This window comes from Sesamum indicum, linkage group LG9, assembly GCF_000512975.1.
Source record: "Sesamum indicum cultivar Zhongzhi No. 13 linkage group LG9, S_indicum_v1.0, whole genome shotgun sequence".
Lineage (NCBI taxonomy): Eukaryota > Viridiplantae > Streptophyta > Magnoliopsida > Lamiales > Pedaliaceae > Sesamum > Sesamum indicum.
In genome coordinates this window covers 6,580,692-6,599,265 of record NC_026153.1, presented here as the reverse complement: position 1 = coordinate 6,599,265, position 18,574 = coordinate 6,580,692, and the positions used below count along the sequence as shown (strand labels likewise).

The window sequence follows — 18,574 nt, the reverse complement described above, 5'->3', positions numbered from 1 at the left end:
TGTAGGGATGCAAATTTGCCTCTTCTTTAAGGTCTCCATAGAGACGTGACGATCTATTTTAATTTTTTTAACCAAATGTATCTTAAATTTACAAAAACTAGAAGTATGCAGCAGTATTATGAAAACCTAACAAAATAAGGGGCTAAAATGCCAAATCAACATCAGAGGACGAAGATACAGTTAAGCGTAAAGTTATAATCTAACTACACAACCCGCACAGAAACTAACAAATTTACAATAGTAATTGTTGGCACATAAGCCTGTGGCTCTAGTGCCACTTTCATATATTACTTGCCTGATTAATTTTGATTTTAGGAGATTGTGTGAAAATGAGAATATATTTGAATTAGTTAAAAAAAATTATTTTATATAATTGTGGTGTCAAATTAATGTATTCTTTTATTTAATAAAAATAATAATTTTATTGTTAATGGTATGATCAGATGTGTTTTTTTTTTAATGAAATTGATAGTCATACTTTTTTCATTGATTTAGAATTATTAATTGCATCATATCAAAATATTATAAAAAAATATATATTATCAGTTTATAAAACTAATAATTAAAAAACTTGTATATAAAGAAGAATAATTTAAAAATAATAGTAAAACATTTTCAATAAAAAGACATACGGACGAATATAATTTCACTTTCTTTTTTTTTTCTTTTTTTTGGCAAATTGTGTATGACCACTAGCTACAATCAAACACTCGACAGAGCGTAAGATTTGATATAATTACATGTAATTTTTTTGTAATTTAGGAAATTATATCTAGCACTTTTGAAATTTCCTATTGTCTAACAAATAAAGTCTCTCCATTAATCAAAATTCACTAAATGTGTTGATTTTAAAAAGAATTTAATGAAAATTAATATTTACCCGCGATTGACTAATTACTGACTTGTTGAAGGTCAAATAATTTTTTCCAAACTGAACTACCCTTATAACGGTAGAAATATACCTCATCATGTACATTAACACGTGAAAACGTATTATAGATATTTAATTGTAAAAAAATTTATTTAACCTGCAATAAGTTAGTAATAAGTCAATCAAAGGTTGATATAATTTTTTATGATTTTTCTTATTCATATAAGAAAATTCAATGATTTTTTACTAAAAAATGGACTAATTTATTTGACGAAAGCGCAAACTTTAAAAGTACTAAATATAATTTCTCAAATTATAATATTTTTACAAATAATTACACCAAATTTGAGTAGGAGTAATTTTTCAGGTGGGTGGTTTCAAATGTCGCATTGCTTGATTGAAAGTATTGATATATCAAAGACATGCATTTAATGGGAAAATAATAATTGATTGGTATACATTCATGTGAAATATAATATTTATATTAATATTTTAATATTATGTGGTCATGAATGGACAATGTCACATCATGAACACGACTACTAATTTGTTGAAGGTTAATAACTTTTTCGAATTAAATTATCTTTATAACGGTAAAAAATATATCTCATCACATGTATTAATACGTGAAAACTTCTTATAGTAATTTAATTATATAAAAAATAATTTGAGCAACAATAAGTCAATAATAAGTTAATCAGGATTAAATAGGGGTACTAGTTGCAATTTCTCAAACTACAATATATTTGGAATAATTATACCAAATTTCAAGAGGAGTATAATTATCCCTATTTATTTATATTTTCACGTGGGTGGATTCAAATGTGACACACCCAAATATTCATTTATAAACACGTGTATTTAATGGGAAAAATAATAAGTGAATGGTATAAATTCATGTGAAAGATAAGATTTATATTAATAAATTAATATTCTGTGGTTATGAACGGACAATGTTAATTCATGGACACCAATCACTTGTCGTCATCGCTCGCGGCATACAATATTAGAAATCCAATATCGATCCTTGGATTATAAATTTCTAAATCTAGTGTTATTTAAAATATTTTAAATTTATATTTTTATAATATATAATATGTAGAAAATAATATAATATATACACATAAATATATATATATTGTTATATATATATATTTTTTATGACCAAATTATTCACATACGTTTTCACGCGTCAATACATGTAAAGTGGTACATTAATGATAATTTAATTTACTCCTTATTTAACATTCTCATATAATATTTTTATACTTATAAGAGAGTAAGTGACATATATAATTAATGAGTGCAATTATGATAAATATTACTTCCGAATTATAGCCATTGAATTAAAAGTAGCATTTTGTAAAGAGAAAAACTAGGCTTTTTTATTTGGGGTGAGGAGAACATCATTAATGTTAACTTCACTTCATATATAGAAAGTAAAACAATAATAAAATAATGATTGGTTTTTCATTAATCTATCCTTACTTTCTCTCCAATGGTTATTGATGTGTATAAAAATGGGTTGGCCCAAAAAGGCCCAAACGATTCGAAAAGAAAAAATAAACAAGAGGTCCTTAACATCCTAGGAGGCCCAAATCATGAGAAGCTCAAAAACACTTGATAAGCAGTCTTGACAATTGGTAGACAGACGTCTTGGCGGATACCCTCCACAAAACAGATTGAAAAAGGGAGGAGGCTGAATGCATCCCCTACTCGAACCATGATCAAAGCCCGACAAATATTCGGCCCAAAAGACCCACACACATGGCAGCCCACTCTCCTTTGTGGCATCCCGTCAACAACCACATTGAACCACATCAGCCCTAGGAGGACTCTCCCTGGCGGCTGAGACTCCTCACAGACGAGGAAGGCGCCCCCAAAACCTTGGACTCCTTGGCAACTTGGACTCCCTAGCAGTTAGAAGTCCTTGGTAAGATGAAATGTGATTGAAATTTCTACGAAAGGATAAAATGAGAGTTTTACCCGCGACACAATAGCTCACTAGGTGAAAATATGATTTTCAAAGGGGTTTTTAGGTAGGTGTAGTCACAATCAATGAATAGTCCTCCCTCTAAAAAATTATATTTTTTATATTTATAGTGGTGTTGGAATTTATATAGTATGGTAGGGTGTATGTATTTATTCTATCTCAAATCTAATACTAATTTGGGCGTCGGAGTGCTAACCCCTTTTTTGTAGATCTCCCCTTCAGATATTTGCATACGCTTTGGTCCAAGCTTTGAGTATAATTCATATCCATTTGACCCGTGCATTTTTTGAACGCATCAGTTATAATTTGGAAGCAATATCTTATTACAATTATACTATCTTAACTTTATATATATTTATATATATATATATACACATTTCATATACCTCTTACAAGTATAAAAATACAAGGAAATATTGAATGAAAGATAAAATTAAAAATTTATGTAATTTTTCTTTCTCTATATATGTTTTTTGTTCTATCAATATATAAATATATTATATATTTTTTAATTAAAATTTATATAGATATATAGTGCATAAACACACAATTTTAAATCCAGACCCTTGATTTGATTTGAACAAAATTTAGATAACTGATTTATTAGTTGAATTTGGACTTTAAATTCAATCTGAGCCAACTATTCTTACACAAGATTATAAATGTAATATTATAATTAAAAATAAAAAAAATAAAATAATGAAAATTTGCGTGAACTGCACAAAATCGCATTAGGGTAAAATTGCACTATTTTATAAAATGCAAAGAAGTAATTTAATTTTTTCTCATAAAAAAATAATTTACTTATTTTTAATATCACACGGATAAATTACATTAAATTCGATTACTGTACTGTATTTGAACTTAACTTATATTTCTTGAGAGTGTGGCAGAAACCCAGTCAAACTGGGAAGAAATTATTAACATATCTACATAACTCTTTTACTAGCTAGACTTATTTTATTACTTATTATTCATTTATTATCTTATATTACTATTATTATTATATATCTAATACTATTTTTAAAATATATTCAAAACATTAAAAATAAAGGATTTTTTTTAAAAAAAATCATAGAATAAAATTATAAAGAATATTCTAAAACCTCATCCGATTAAGATCTTTTTCATCCACCTTATTCAATTTTTTTATATTTTTTTAGTTTTTTTAAAAATATATATAATAAAGACAAAATTGACAATTCCACATCTTCCATCGACAATTACACAATTTTATTAAATATACGACAAAACTGACAATTCCACATCTTCCATCGACAATTACACAATTTTATTAAATATCAGAGGGAAGTATTTATAATTATTTAAATAATAAAAATATATTTATAATTATGTCAAATTTAAAATTAGTCTTTGTAATATATATCTTTTTTATGGTCTAGGGGCTTATCTCTACCATCAATCAACTTGGCTTAAGTTGAAAAATCATTTGCAGACATAACCAGATACATTTATTGCAATCAACAGCTCCATGAAATCTGAACAAGAAAACATCAGCTTGCACTAGAAAAAAATTACTATGAGTTATAACATTAGTGGCTATGGATAAAAATTATAGTAAAAGACTACAATTAATTACGATAAAATAAAATCGATAAAAAAAAATTATTTTTCCAACATGAAAAAATTGTATTTGCCACCGTAAAAGCCATGGTAAAAGTATTAGACTATAGCAAATTTTTTAGCCACCATGGCAAAAACTATAGTAAAAATTGAGTGGTCGTGGTCAATAATTATTTACTAATGCTATTTTGTTATTAACTATGGTAATTAAGTATGGTTAAATGTTGTACTTCTTGTAGTGTTGTATATGTTTACACTGAAACTTTGGCCTATATAAGTTGCTGAATGTTTTCCTGGCTGTCCTAAACAGACATCCTTTAATTAAGAAAGCCTTGTAAAGATGGATGCAACTGTCAGAAGATCAGCCAACTACAAGCCCAGTATTTGGAGTGATGAGTATATTCAATCACTACATAGTGTCTATGGAGTAAGAGATCAAGAACTGAAAGAAGTATTATATAGTATTATGTAATAATGCTGATAAAAATGCTGTGTGATCTTGCAGGAGAGACGCTTCTTGGAACGAGCTGAGAAGCTTAAAGGTGAAGTGACGGTCATGCTGGAGAACACAGACGATCCACTTAATCAGATTGAGCTTGTGGATGTGTTGCAAAGACTCGGGATATGTTATCACTTCACAGATCATGTGGACGAAATTTTGAAGAATATTTGCGTTCTTGTTGGTGGCGACCAGTGGAATATCGACAACTTGCACGCTGCAGCATTGAGATTTAGGCTCCTCAGACAGCATGGATACGACATCTCTCCAGGTACTGCAAGAATATTCTAACTGCATTCAACGTTAATCAATAGTTGAAGTCAATGTCCCATGAATATTGTAAAATTTTTTGCAGAGGTTTTCAGAAGTTTCATGGATCAGACAGGAAATTTCAGGACAACCCTTTGTGATGATGTAAAGGGACTATTAAGCTTGTATGAAGCTTCATACTTATCGGTGGAAGGAGAGAGCATTCTGGATACAGCGAAGGTTTTTGCCACTCATCATCTCAAGCAAAAGCTTAAGCAAAATACTAACCAAAATCTTGTAGAGGAAATAAGCCATGCTTTGGAAGTTCCATACCATTGCAGAATGCTGAGACTAGAAACGAGGTGGTTCATCGATGCATATGAAAGGAGACGGGATATGGACCCTCTCCTGCTGGAGCTTGCTAAACTGGATTTCAACATAGTGCAGAAAATGTATCAGGATGAACTGAAGGAGTTGTCAAGGTACAAGTTCCGGAGATGCATCTGATAAATTATAAAAGTGTTGTCAAGTAATGTTGGCAAAAACGTCTTGCAGGTGGCATACAAATACTCGTCTTGCAGAGAAGTTGAAGTTTGCTAGGAATCGATTAGTGGAGTGCTTCTTATGGGCTGTGGGAATCACCTTTGAGCCTTGTCATAGATATTGCAGGATAATGTTGGTGAAATTTGGAGTATTGGTAACAATCATAGATGATATTTATGATGTTTATGGCACTCTGGATGAACTAAAACTGTTCACAGATGCAGTCGACAGGTTTGTTCATAATTTCTTAACATATGTTCCATGAGTAGTACATATGCATAGACAAAAGCAACTTGCCAGAATTGACTCAAAAGTCTCATTCTTTTGTTTTCAGGTGGGATGTTAGTGCTTTAAAACTTCTTCCAGACTACATGAAAATATGCTTTCTTGCTCTCTATAACACGGTTAATGAAACGGCTTATGACGTGCTCGGAGACCAAGGATTCAACATTATCCCACACTCTACAAACAGGGTAGAGTTGTTTTTGCTTCACTCTTTTTGCTATGTCTTGTTAAGGAAGTTTGAATCTTGCCCTGGTCTCATATTTTCGACGTTTGTGTAGTGGGCAGAACTCTGCAAAAAGTACATGGTGGAAGCACAATGGTACCACAGTGGATATAAACCAAGCCTGAAAGAGTTTCTGGGGAATGGTTGGGTTTCAGTCGCTGGCCCTCTGTTTCTGGTTCATGCTTATTTTTCCATGACGAATCCACTGAAAGATGAGCCTCTGGAGGATTTACAGAAACACCCTGAAATTGTCAAATGGACATCGCTAGTTTGTCGTCTTGCAGATGACTTGGGAACTTCATCTGTATATACTTCTTTAAACTAATACCATATCTGTGTACAATATACATCACATCGTAGTTTGGACATAAAAGTCGATTTTTCTCCTATTTTTTCCAGGATGAGTTGAAGAGGGGTGATAGCCCAAAATCCATCCAGTGCTACATGCATGACACCGGTTGCTGTGAGGAAGATTCGCGCAGCTTCATCAAGAATCTTATTGAATCGACATGGAAGAAAATCAACAAGGACATACTAATGAATCATGATTACTCCAAGGATTTCATAAAAGCTTCAATCAATTTTGCCAGAATTTCCCAATGCATGTATCAGTATGGAGATGGGCATGGAATTCCAGACCGGGAATCAAAAGCACGCATACTCGCCTTGCTCATTGAACCCATTCCTCTTTCATAAAAAGTCCTAAGATAATTCGTGATTATTGGATCAAATGCACATCTAGACACCATAGGCAACACTTTGTCGATAGTCCAGAATCATTCTCCACCTCATAAGCGGCAGAGTGATCGACAGCCTTATGAGAGTTTATCAATGCATTTGTCACTATTGTCAATGCATTTATCAATGCCTTAGTCAGTAATTATGTTCTGTTTTCTGCTTCAGTTTGATTCAATAAATCGATATTTCAATCCATTCCACGTTCTCAAATGCAACTAACGCCAAAAAAAGATTTACTATTGATTACAATTTTATTGGTTATGGACTGAACCCGTAGTAAATAATTATTACTAATTATAATTAAATAAAAAACGATGTACAAATTTAAATTATTCATCATAAAAACTATTTTTGCCGTAGTTATAAGTCGCAACAAATATTTAGTCACCCTCACACAGATCACAATCAACAACCATTGTGTGACTGAGGTTAATGAATATTACTGTAATTATTTATTAATTATCATGGTTAAATATTAAATTTCTTCTAGTGTAAGCCCATCAAGATCCAATCACACTCGACTCTCGGATGGAGGACACATGTCCTGATTCCTCAACCTCCGCATGTTGTCCGTATGTAGATCAAACGCTAGAAAAACTTGTCATTTATGGGACTATAGATATCTTAAAGACAACATTTATAATCGTTTAGCTCCAATTGCTCAACTTAAGACTAGGGGTGGCAGATGAGTCGAGCCGGCTTGACTTTGAGCTCGACAAATTCAAGCTCCCTATCAAGTCGAGCTCGAGCTCAGATCTAGGTGTTCACCAGCTCGCGAGCTGGTGAATATTTTTTATTTTTTATATATATTTTTTTATTTTTGAATTTTTTATATATTTAATTTTATATTTAATATTTGATCAATTTTATAATATGAATTGACCATATATTATAATTATTAATCAATATCATATATTTTGGTTTGGATAATAATAATTATGGTACTTTTATTTATACATTTGATCTTTATATAAAAATAAATTTAATCAACAACTTAGTAAACTATAATTTTTTATAATTAAAATTATTATAATATCTTATGTTATATTTTAATATATATTTGTATTATGTTATACATTTTTTAAATTGAAAAGTAATTCACTTATGATTTTTTATTATTTATAAATTTATGTCAAAATTTAGTAATTCCTATGAATTAATCTTCTAATAATAATAATGACAATGATGATGATGATGGTTGAACAATTCTAATTATTATTTTATTATATATATAATGAGATTAAAAAATTTAATCAATAATTATGATAACTTAAAATTCGGGCACTCGATTCATACGAAATTTAAATATATACGAGACTGTGTCCATTAGACCATATCAGACGGTACGATTTAAAATCACATGGTCTGATTCAACGATACACTGTTTTGAATGATTACTCTTATGTTTCGAGTACGATATCTCGACATCCGTATATCCAATAAGTCTAAAACTTTACCAAACATATTTTTCTGTAAGTTTAATCATATCTAGCGGTCTGATCTGAATTTTGATGGCCCGATTAACCCATGTTGTTCAACAATGTAAGATGATAGTTATAGCAATGTTATACTAATATTTATAAATATATAAATTTTACAGATTGTGGACATATATTAATTTCAATTATATCTATATAAAAATTTTATGATTCGATCTCATTATTTAAAATAAAATAATAATAATAATAATACATAAAAAGTCAAAACCCATTTCTTTCTCTGTCTATTTTTCTCGTTTCTTCTTTCTCTTTCTTTCCCTCTCTCTTTCTATCTCCATTCTTTCTCCTCTCTCATTTCTTCTCCAAACCCATCTCTTAAAACCCTAGCCCCAAATTCACGGCAACAAAGACGGTAGGTCGGCAACGAGGTGAGGAAGGCAAAGAGTACGGCTTCCATTTCTTCTCTGTTGCATCTTATTATTCTTTTTCTTGAGTTTGGGTGCTATTTTCTATAACCAAAATAAGTTGAAGAAAGGGTGAAAGTTCATGACTGTTGTAGCAGTTTATATGTAAGATAAAAGCCCGATGTCTATGCGAATTTCAGTTTAAAATGGTTGTCTTTCTCCTCCATATCTGTTGAAGCTCTTTAATTGTATTCTGGTGGTGTAAATCCAAATGCAAATTGCTAGTCGGCTCGAGAAATCGTTGCTGCCGAGCTCGAGCTCAAGAATACAGTGTCGAGCTCGAGCTCGAGCTCAACCTGGGCGAGCTCGACGAGCTTGAGCTCAAAGTTGCAGAGTCGAGCTCGATTTTGAACTCGACTCGATGCCAGTTCTACTTAAGACCCTCATTAGCTAATTTAACCTTGGAGGAACCTACGTGGGAGACAAGTCCAGCACCTCTCTTGTCCATACAGAGTTTCAGTTTATTTTCTTCAAACCCATCTAGCTAGATCGGACGATCTTCGTGATGGAAACACATCACATTCAAATAAAATATCATCACTAATCGTATATATATATATATATATATTTGTAAATAACGAAAAGTTTTAATCTTATTATAATAATGAATTAATAATTCTAATAGTTATAATTTTTTTGTGAAAATTATCATTAGCAAGAATCGGTAATAAAATTATCACTAAGAACAATTAATGATACATATATAATGACTATCTAATAAAAATATCATTTGTTATTTGTATATTTGTAGTTGTCGCAAATTTATCGATATAGATGTGTCAGTGATTATTTATAGTGACAATTTTCTATATAATTTTTTGTTATTAATAATTATTAATGCATGCGAATTTAGCACGGACCCAACGACCTTGGACCTTGATAATGGATTTGGGCTGATTAAGTAAAAAATCTTGAAAAAATGGAACCTGTAAAACAACACATTAGCAATCCGACGCTCAAGTTAGTCTGGGATTTAGGAATAAATAATCGTAAAAATTAAATTGTAATGAAAAATTGAATATAAGTGATAAATTCATGAGAAAATTATAATCAGAATGAAAAGTTGATATCTGCAGCAAGAGTAGAAAGCACATTTTAGATTTTCGGGAGGTGTCCCCGTTGGGGACTGCACTTGTATTTATAGAGGGGTCGTCCCCCTCTGTCGAGGCTCTGCATACTACCTGTATTTTCGGAAAAGGGGGCAAGATATATATGAATAAGGCATGATTTGGTCTTATCTTTAGCTAATCTGTAGACAACAGCATGTTTTTTGCTTGAAGGAAGACTCCTTTCATGTGAGGACTTCTATTCTATAGGGAATCCTTCTAGGTTAAGGAATACTGAGTCTTGGGGGCGCCTTCCTTCTCCTGTATTGTTTTAACTGGACTTAGGTAGTCTGTAATCTGGAAACTGTTTTTCTGGACCCCCCACTTGGGCTGAATCCAAGGATCTTCTAATGGGCTACTCTCCTTCTGGGCTGACGAGCTCAACTTGGGCTTCATAACCTCTTTTGGTTCAAGTGTTTTTTAGCCACATACATCAATTATATTATGACAAAATCAAATTTGTTATAACTTAATATAATTTTTAACGATAATTTTAAAATTATTGCTTGATTTTTTTTTCACTAGTATTAATTGTACTATGCTATAGTGGATTATTAAAAATAATAGAAAATATGTATGCAGATATTTTAAATTGCTTGAACTCAACTCATATTTCTTGAAAAGAGTGCCAGAAATCCAGTCAAACGGGGAAGACATTGTTAACATATCTACATAATGTCGAGACTTATTTTTATTATTTTAATTCAATTATGATCTTATTTTATCATCATCTAGCTCATCTTTGCAAGCCAATGCTGACTGAATTGTTCTCCCACTTGCAAGCCACTCTATATATAATACAAGATTTTAAAATGTTATCTTGATATATATCTAATATTTTAAAAATATATATCAAAACATTAACATGAAATGGTTTTGAAAAAAAAAAAAACACTCATATCAGTACACTTAATATATATGAGTATATATAATATCAGACGTGTTAATTATGTGATACAAAAATCCATAAAAACGTTCAATTAGAGAATAATTTATATCATGACATATTATAATAACGTTATATTGTTTGATTCTTTTAATGTAAATTACAAATCATAATAAATTTTCTTCTTATCTTAACATCGTTCCATTTTACACAGATCACTGAATTAATTAGTTCTTTGTTCTTCATCTAAATAAATTGTTTAATTGATACTAATTGTATCATTCATTCAGAGAAAAAAAATAATAATAATAAGCCCATATATTGATGGTCTTAGGGCTTATCTCAACCATCTGTTCAACTTGGCTTCAGATGAAAACTCGTTTTTAGACATAATGATCTACATTTATTGCAATCAACAGTTCCATGAAATCTGAACAAGAAAACAGCAACTTGTATATGTTTACACTGAAACTTTGGCCTATATATATAAGTTGCTGAATGTTTCCCTGGCTGTCCTAAACAGACATTCCCATAATTAAGAAAGTGCTGTAAAGATGGATGCAACTGTCAGAAGATCAGCCAACTACAAGCCCAGTATTTGGAGTGATGAGTATATTCAATCACTACATAGTGTCTATGGGGTAAGAGATCAAGAACTGAAAGAACTATTATATAGTATTATGTAATAATGCTGATAAAAATGCTGTGTGATCTTGAAGGAGAGACGTTTCTTGGAACGATCTGAGAAGCTTAAAGGTGAAGTGACGGTCATGCTGGAGAACACAGACGATCCATTTGATCAGATTGAGCTAGTGGATGTGTTGCAAAAACTTGGGATATGTTATCATTTCACGGATTATGTAGACGAAATTTTGAAGAATACTTATGTTCTTGTTGATGGTGATCCATGGAATGTCGAGAACTTGCATGCTGCAGCGTTGAGATTTAGACTCCTCAGGCAGCATGGATACGACATCTCTCCAGGTACTGCAAGGATATTCTAACTTCATACAGAGTTATTCAAGTTGAAGTGAATGTCACATGAATCTTGTAAAATTTTTTGCAGAGGTTTTCAGAAGTTTCGTGGATCAGACAGGAAATTTCAGGACAACCCTCTGTGATGATGTAAAGGGACTATTAAGCTTGTATGAAGCTTCATACTTATCGATGGAAGGAGAGAGCATTCTGGATACAGCGAAAGTTTTTGCTACCCATCATCTCAAGCAAAAACTTAAGCAAAATACTAACCAAAATCTTGCAGAGGAAATAAGCCATGCTCTGGAAGTTCCATATCATTGCCGAATGCTGAGACTAGAGACGAGATGGTTCATCGACGCATATGAAAGGAGACGGGATACGAACCCTCTTCTGCTGGAGCTTGCTAAACTGGATTTCAACATAGTGCAGAAAATGTATCAGGATGAACTGAAGGAGTTGTCAAGGTATAAGTACTGGAGATGCATCTGATAGATTAGAAAATGTTGTCAAATAACGTTGGCAAAAACGTCTTGCAGGTGGCATACAAATACTCGTCTTGCAGAGAAGTTGAAGTTTGCTAGGGATCGATTAGTGGAGTGCTTCTTCTGGACTGTGGGATTCACCTTTGAGCCTTGTCATAGATATTGCAGGATAATGTCCGTGAAATTTGCAGTATTGATAACAATCATAGATGATATTTATGATGTTTATGGCACACTGGATGAACTGGAACTGTTCACAGATGCAGTCGACAGGTTTGTTCATAATTTCTTAACATATGTTCTATGAGTAGTGCATATGCATAGACAAAAACAACTTGCCAGAATTGACTCAAAAGTCAGTCTTCTGTTTTCAGGTGGGATGTCAGTGCTTTAAAACTTCTTCCAGACTACATGAAAATATGTTTTCTTGCTCTCTATAACACTGTTAATGAAATGGCTTACGACGTGCTCAGAGACCAAGGATTCAATATTATCCCACACTCTACAAACAGGGTAGAGTTCTTGTTTTTGCTTCACGTCTTGTTAAGGAAGTTTTGAATCTTGCCCTGGTCTCATATTTTCCACGTTTGTGTAGTGGGCAGAACTCTGCAAAAAGTACATGCTGGAAGCACAATGGTACTACAGTGGATATAAACCAAGCCTGAAAGAGTTTCTGGGGAATGGTTGGGTTTCAAGCACTGGCCCTCTGCTTCTGGTTCATGCTTATTTTTCCATGACAAATCCACTGAAAGATGAGCCTTTGGAGGATTTACAGAAACACCCTGAAATTATCAAATGGACATCACTAGTTTCTCGTCTTGCAGATGACTTGGGAACTTCATCTGTATGTACTTCTTTTAAACTAATACCATATCTGTGTACAATATACAGCACATAGTCGTTTGGACATAAAAGTCAAATTTCTCCTATTTTTTCCAGGATGAGTTGAAGAGGGGTGATAACGCAAAATCTATCCAGTGCTACATGCATGACACTGGTTGCTGTGAGGAAGATTCGCGCAGCTTCATCAAGAATCTTATTGAATCGACATGGAAGAAAATCAACAAGGACATACTAATGAATCATGATTACTCCAAGGATTTCATAAAAACTTCAATCAATTTTGCCAGAATTTCCCAATGCATGTATCAGTATGGAGATGGGCATGGAATTCCAGACCGGGAATCAAAAGCACGTATACTCTCCTTAGTCATTGAACCCATTCCTCTTTCATAGAAAGCCCCAAGATAATTCGTGATTACTGTATCAAATGCAGAATGTAATCTGTTTTTAAAATTTTGTGGTGTAATATTTTGATATTTTGCTCAGAGAATGGAATTTGTCTTCATTATCAATCTCAACACACCAACAATACAAGTGTAAATATCCAGGAAACCTAACTGCACAAGCAACATAAATCCCTTACACTCGGTATCCAGTAAACTACTCTTATGAAATGTCAACAAATAAGCTCAATTTCACTTAAGAGTGATGATTTAATACCTATGATTCTAGATCTTGAGCCTTCTGGATGCCTATAAGACGAGCATAATCAACCCACCTGAGGAACAATTCAAAACACGAGCACACAAGTTATAATACGAGGATAAGAAGAGATGCAAGGTAAGTGTAGTGAAAGGTTAAGCACTTACAGTAATGAACCCAAAAAAGTGTTGCCTGTTCTCACAGCAAAGCACATAGCACTCAACAATAACTTATGTTGATGAAGCAAGGGCTCTAGTATCCGTTGTTCAACTACACCAGCCAACACCTGGTATCTGTTGCAGAACAAGAATGTTTAACAGAGAATTACTGTGGTCACAGGATCTCAACTCCACATTGCCAAATACATAAATAAAGCAGATAAACTTAAATTTTTGCAACAGCTAGTTTACGACCGCTCATGAGTAGACTAACAATTGATAATATCTTAAAATCCTATAAAATTGCAAACTCCAATTCCAGTGAAAACTAGGTGTGGGTTATTTACAAAGCGAGAGGTAGTAAGTTAAGATTAAAAATGTAGGAATAAGGATGTTGGAATAGAGATGTATAATCATTTTTTACCGGAGATTGCTGGATACAGCCATATAGACACCATAGGCAACACTTGTTGATAGTACAGGAACATTCTCCACCTCATCAGCCGCAGAGTGGTCGACAGCCTTACGAGCGTTTATCAATGCATTTGTCACTGTAGTACCGACCTAGACATCATGAGTCAATAATTATGTTCTGTTTCTGCTTCAGTTTGTAATAATAAACATAAACATTATACAGAATTCAAAAAGTTGGCAAAAAGTTATGAATATCATCAAATAAGCCGTAAATAGATACCTCTTCTTTGCAGACAACATTCAGGTAATAGATAAGTTAACATGACATGAAATGTAATGCTCAATGAAGTTTGCATGCATCCCCTACACTGGTGGCATTCTTACAGAAATTTCTAAATAACTTTCACAAATTATGTCTAAGAGACATTATTAAAGCATGATGATTTGGATGCTGACCAACTGAAAAAATTGGAGCAAGTAAACTACAGCTCAAATTTTCTTATAATGGAAATTACCAGAGACGAAGTAGTGCCAACAGTGAACAGCTTAGCTCCATTTCGCTGCGAAAAGAAGTCATGACATATGAGAAGAAATCCGTGTCTTCAGACACCTTTTTTGTATAAATAAACTAATAGATTCCCTTACCACTATTGCACCAATCCTCTGCAACAACGAAAATGAGGTTCCAGGCAAAGCAACCTGCATATGAGATTTAAACCAGATTCCACCTGCTCAGCGCATATTGTATGTCATAATGAAGCAATAAACATTTAAGTATCTTACCTGAAAAGCATTATCTGGACAACTGTAAAAGAACTTAGCAATGCGCCCAGCATTGAGTGCAAGAGGAGGTCGGAGAGAAACTGTGGGAGCTGGAAGGTAGACAAGCATAAAATCTGCTATTATGGCCATCACCTAGCACAAAGACAAACTGAAAAATATAAGGACGACATCTAAAGTCTGATTCTATGGATCTTTTGACAGGTCAAGAATCAGATGTTATTAGTGTATATCAGTTTGAGTGATGGTCCCACAACCGTAATAACAAAGTTCTATCACTCAAATTCGAAGTAAAACAACAGAACAGGAGTACAAGGATTTGAAAGGCTAAGATAAAGGAATTTCAGAATCTAGATGTACAATTTTTCTTTTCTTATGGAGGTCTGATACTTCATCTGTCATAAATTCATGGATGAGCTTTTCACTCCGATAATGCAGAGTTATGTCCAAACTTAGAAGTTCACTTCATATAATATACACAGGCCCTCTGCCAAAATAACCAATTTCAGAGATGTCCATGCAAACTAAACAAAACCCAAAAGATTCCGTAACTAATTGAATCATAAATTTGAATAGCAATCTGATTATACCATTCCGATGGAATTATAATTGTCATCAATTGGAAGTGTACAACCCCAAGGGAACATAAAGCACTAGAAATTGGAGATCAACTCATCAGGAGAGATTAGTTCTCCCCTGGGACTTTGGATAAAAGGAGGCAACCTTTATTGGATTACCTTATAGACTTAGCAATCTAATTGCCTCCCCAGCAGTCATCACTACGCTTAGGTGAATAGAAAACCTTAGAATAATAGTTTCATGCTTCCAGAAAAATCACTTCACAGTCATATCTGCCAGAAGGCCCTGAACTGATACCCTTGAATGTTGAAAGTTGCTAAGGTCCTCTTTAAGGTAATGACCTGCCTCATCGATTTAATAAACTATTGGATCAAAGTGATCCCCAAGAAACCACCTAAGCTAAAAGTAACTCCATGAGCAATACATAATGAATGTCAGACATATTTCAATGAATTGTTCATTGAAAATTCATTATCATAGAGAAGAAACAAATGCATAGCAGTGTGCAAAAACTAAGGGAAACTGCAGAAAGTGATTATAGATAAGCATAAAAGAAGGTACCATACCACATCAGCAAAAACAATTTCGAGCTCCTTGAAAAAGTTCTCCCTGCGACGCTCATATTCTGCAGCAGTCTGGAAAATGAAAAGCAATTAATGACTAGCAGGTTTTGGCAAACGGGTTCATGTAAACTCATTGTGTTTGAATATCAAATATATAACCTTTGCAGAATAATCTAAACTAGGTCAAGGCTTCACGACTGCATCGATTCTTTATCTTTCCCTCCCATTATCATCATCAAAATGAATAGATAACAGTTATTAACAACAAATTAAACCAACCATACAGCATGATCTGATGCAAGTATCGCAATCACTCAAACGAAAATCAAGACCATCAGGAATGTTGCATCATCTCCCCGGCTAAAGAAAAGGAGAGGACCCGCAAATATATTCCAACTCTAAGCGGAAAAATTTTACTATTCAGTCCAATGGACTAATTTTATCAGACTGAAGATATTAGCCATACCAAAAGAAAAATCAACCGAGACCAAGTATACATGCTCCATTTCAAGATAAGGGGAAAAACGAAAACAGCCTAAACAAGCAACAAAAATGGAAAAAAGTAAAATTGAACAGAAACTATACATACTCAGAGCAATAAAGTGTAAGAAATAATTTTTTTTGGCTGAATTGAGGTACCTTAGTGAATACACCAACGCCGCATTCCATGGCAACTTTAGCCAAGAAGAGATCATCAGCCAACAACCTCTCCTTGAAACCTCCGAACTTCATAAGCCAAGAAAGAAATCCTGATTTTTCGAGATTGAAATACCTCAAAACAATCGATCCCGGTATTCTGCCGTCTTCTATGGCAACTTTCAAATCCTTAGGCAAGCTCTCCAGAGTCCTCCCAGCCTCCGCCAGAGCCATTAAAGCTTCTTCTTTGTTCTGCTTCTTGTTCTTATCGTCATTTCCTTCGTTCCCATCGTTATTGCCTCCACCTCCTCCGCCACCGCCGCTGTTGCCTCCGTCTCCTCCGCTGCCTCCTCCACTGGAAAACTTGGTGCTGATCTCGCTATTGGTGGAGGCAGCATTGGTGGAGAAGGCTACGAATAATTCGTGGCGGGGGTTATGAGTCAGGGTAAGTGACAAGAGGGTGGGTTTTTGAGGGGTGAACGAAAGAAATGGAGGTGAGCAGAAGGGATTGGGGCTGGCGTTCGGATGGTGCGGAAGAGAGAGACCACGCGGTGGTGATGCGGTGAAACTCAGGGTCGTAGATATTGGCATTGCGGTGATGGCGGGGAGTGGCGCAAGATCTCTCTCTCTCTCTCTCTCTCTCTCAGGTTGTTGCCGAGACTGAGAGTGTGTATGTGTGTGTGTATCTTGGTGGTGGCGCTGCTTGAGTTTCTTGCAGTCCTCTCCTCTGTCTTTTAACTGACGCCGTTTAGGTAGGTCGGAGAATTAGGGATAGGAATCTATACTCTATTAGGGGTGCACCTGAACCACCTCCAATCGTCTCATCTTTAAAAATTTAGGAAACTAATGCACCGTATAAAACTAATAAGCTCCAATGCTGAAAATACCCTTTGCAAAAATTCAAATAATACCTTAATCATGCAAAATTTATATTTATTCATACAATCTCCTCAATTTCAAACATAACTTAATTTACTAACCCACAACACAATCTATTTATCGCGAATATTTCAATCTTATTTAATTAAATGACACCCACCCATGTACTTGTCACTTATATAACATATCGACAACACTAAATACTCATCATAATTCGAAATCTAAGCATTTAATCAACTTAAATTCGAACCAATTTATATATTCAATGATTTTGATCTTGAAATTACCTCCCGCTCAATGAGTTTTTATGTCTCAAACCCAAAATTTATCTAAATTAAAATCATACCAACAATTTATTAGTTACAGACGAGTAGTTTGAGTGATTTATAAATTTTAAGAACTCCTCTTTATGATGTGGTGATTTTCAAAAAAGAATCGTAAAATTTATATAAAATTAAAATAAAGAATATTTTACATAACGGGAGATCAATATAATTGAAATATCATTACAATTGGAATCAACACTAACGCTCACTTATTGGAATTCACTTATCAAAAGGTCAAAAAGAAAAAGAAGAATCAATGCCGGAATTCCACTGCCTAAATGAAAATTCCACTATCAAACAACAATTAAGTTTTTCCAACACGTTATAAATGACTCCAAACACACCCTATCATACATACATTCTCACTGATTCAAAATCAATCCAAACAGTCAAAAATACAATAATTAACTAGAA

General features: G+C 33.5%; 3 protein-coding genes across 5 annotated transcripts; 2 read left to right on the top strand and 1 right to left on the bottom strand.

Annotated features, from left to right (window-relative positions):
* Positions 4,770 to 7,180, top strand: LOC105170898 ((+)-epi-alpha-bisabolol synthase-like). The gene is made up of 7 exons (XM_011091819.2): positions 4,770 to 4,875; positions 4,954 to 5,218; positions 5,303 to 5,678; positions 5,752 to 5,970; positions 6,074 to 6,212; positions 6,303 to 6,551; positions 6,647 to 7,180. The coding sequence occupies exons 1-7, from the start codon at positions 4,789 to 4,791 to the stop codon at positions 6,941 to 6,943; spliced, it is 1,632 nt and encodes a 543-aa protein (XP_011090121.1). The 5' UTR covers positions 4,770 to 4,788; the 3' UTR covers positions 6,944 to 7,180.
* Positions 6,430 to 17,768, bottom strand: LOC105170900 (protein RETICULATA-RELATED 4, chloroplastic). 3 transcript variants are annotated; one of them, XM_011091824.2, is made up of 9 exons: positions 16,959 to 17,768; positions 16,323 to 16,391; positions 15,181 to 15,312; positions 15,043 to 15,096; positions 14,913 to 14,957; positions 14,408 to 14,547; positions 13,993 to 14,118; positions 13,844 to 13,901; positions 6,430 to 6,489 (listed from the first exon to the last, which is right to left on the bottom strand). In XM_011091824.2, the coding sequence occupies exons 1-8, from the start codon at positions 17,544 to 17,546 to the stop codon at positions 13,844 to 13,846; spliced, it is 1,212 nt and encodes a 403-aa protein (XP_011090126.1). In that variant the 5' UTR covers positions 17,547 to 17,768; the 3' UTR covers positions 6,430 to 6,489. The 3 variants fall into 3 exon arrangements, with proteins under 3 accessions (XP_011090126.1, XP_011090125.1, XP_011090123.1); XM_011091823.2 differs by lacking the exon at positions 6,430 to 6,489 and adding an exon at positions 12,983 to 13,122; XM_011091821.2 differs by lacking the exon at positions 6,430 to 6,489 and having other exon boundaries at positions 13,666 to 13,901.
* On the top strand, positions 8,730 to 13,901 carry LOC105170899 ((+)-epi-alpha-bisabolol synthase-like). Its single transcript, XM_011091820.2, has 8 exons — positions 8,730 to 8,836; positions 11,404 to 11,521; positions 11,600 to 11,864; positions 11,947 to 12,322; positions 12,395 to 12,613; positions 12,715 to 12,853; positions 12,936 to 13,184; positions 13,280 to 13,901. Exons 2-8 carry the CDS (start codon positions 11,435 to 11,437, stop codon positions 13,574 to 13,576), a joined length of 1,632 nt encoding a protein of 543 aa, XP_011090122.1. The 5' UTR covers positions 8,730 to 8,836; positions 11,404 to 11,434; the 3' UTR covers positions 13,577 to 13,901.

Coding starts and splice junctions, on each gene's coding strand:
- LOC105170898 (XM_011091819.2), top strand. CDS start 4,789: ATGGATGCAACTGTCAGAAGATCAGCCAACTACAAGCCCAGTATTTGG. Junction 4,876..4,953: donor CACTACATAGTGTCTATGGA/GTAAGAGATCAA, acceptor GTGATCTTGCAG/GAGAGACGCTTCTTGGAACG. Junction 5,219..5,302: donor TGGATACGACATCTCTCCAG/GTACTGCAAGAA, acceptor AATTTTTTGCAG/AGGTTTTCAGAAGTTTCATG.
- LOC105170899 (XM_011091820.2), top strand. CDS start 11,435: ATGGATGCAACTGTCAGAAGATCAGCCAACTACAAGCCCAGTATTTGG. Junction 12,323..12,394: donor GAACTGAAGGAGTTGTCAAG/GTATAAGTACTG, acceptor AACGTCTTGCAG/GTGGCATACAAATACTCGTC. Junction 12,614..12,714: donor TTCACAGATGCAGTCGACAG/GTTTGTTCATAA, acceptor TTCTGTTTTCAG/GTGGGATGTCAGTGCTTTAA.
- LOC105170900 (XM_011091824.2), bottom strand. CDS start 17,546: ATGCCAATATCTACGACCCTGAGTTTCACCGCATCACCACCGCGTGGT. Junction 15,313..16,322: donor AAATTGTTTTTGCTGATGTG/GTATGGTACCTT, acceptor TCTTTGTGCTAG/GTGATGGCCATAATAGCAGA. Junction 14,958..15,042: donor AGAGGATTGGTGCAATAGTG/GTAAGGGAATCT, acceptor TTCTTTTCGCAG/CGAAATGGAGCTAAGCTGTT.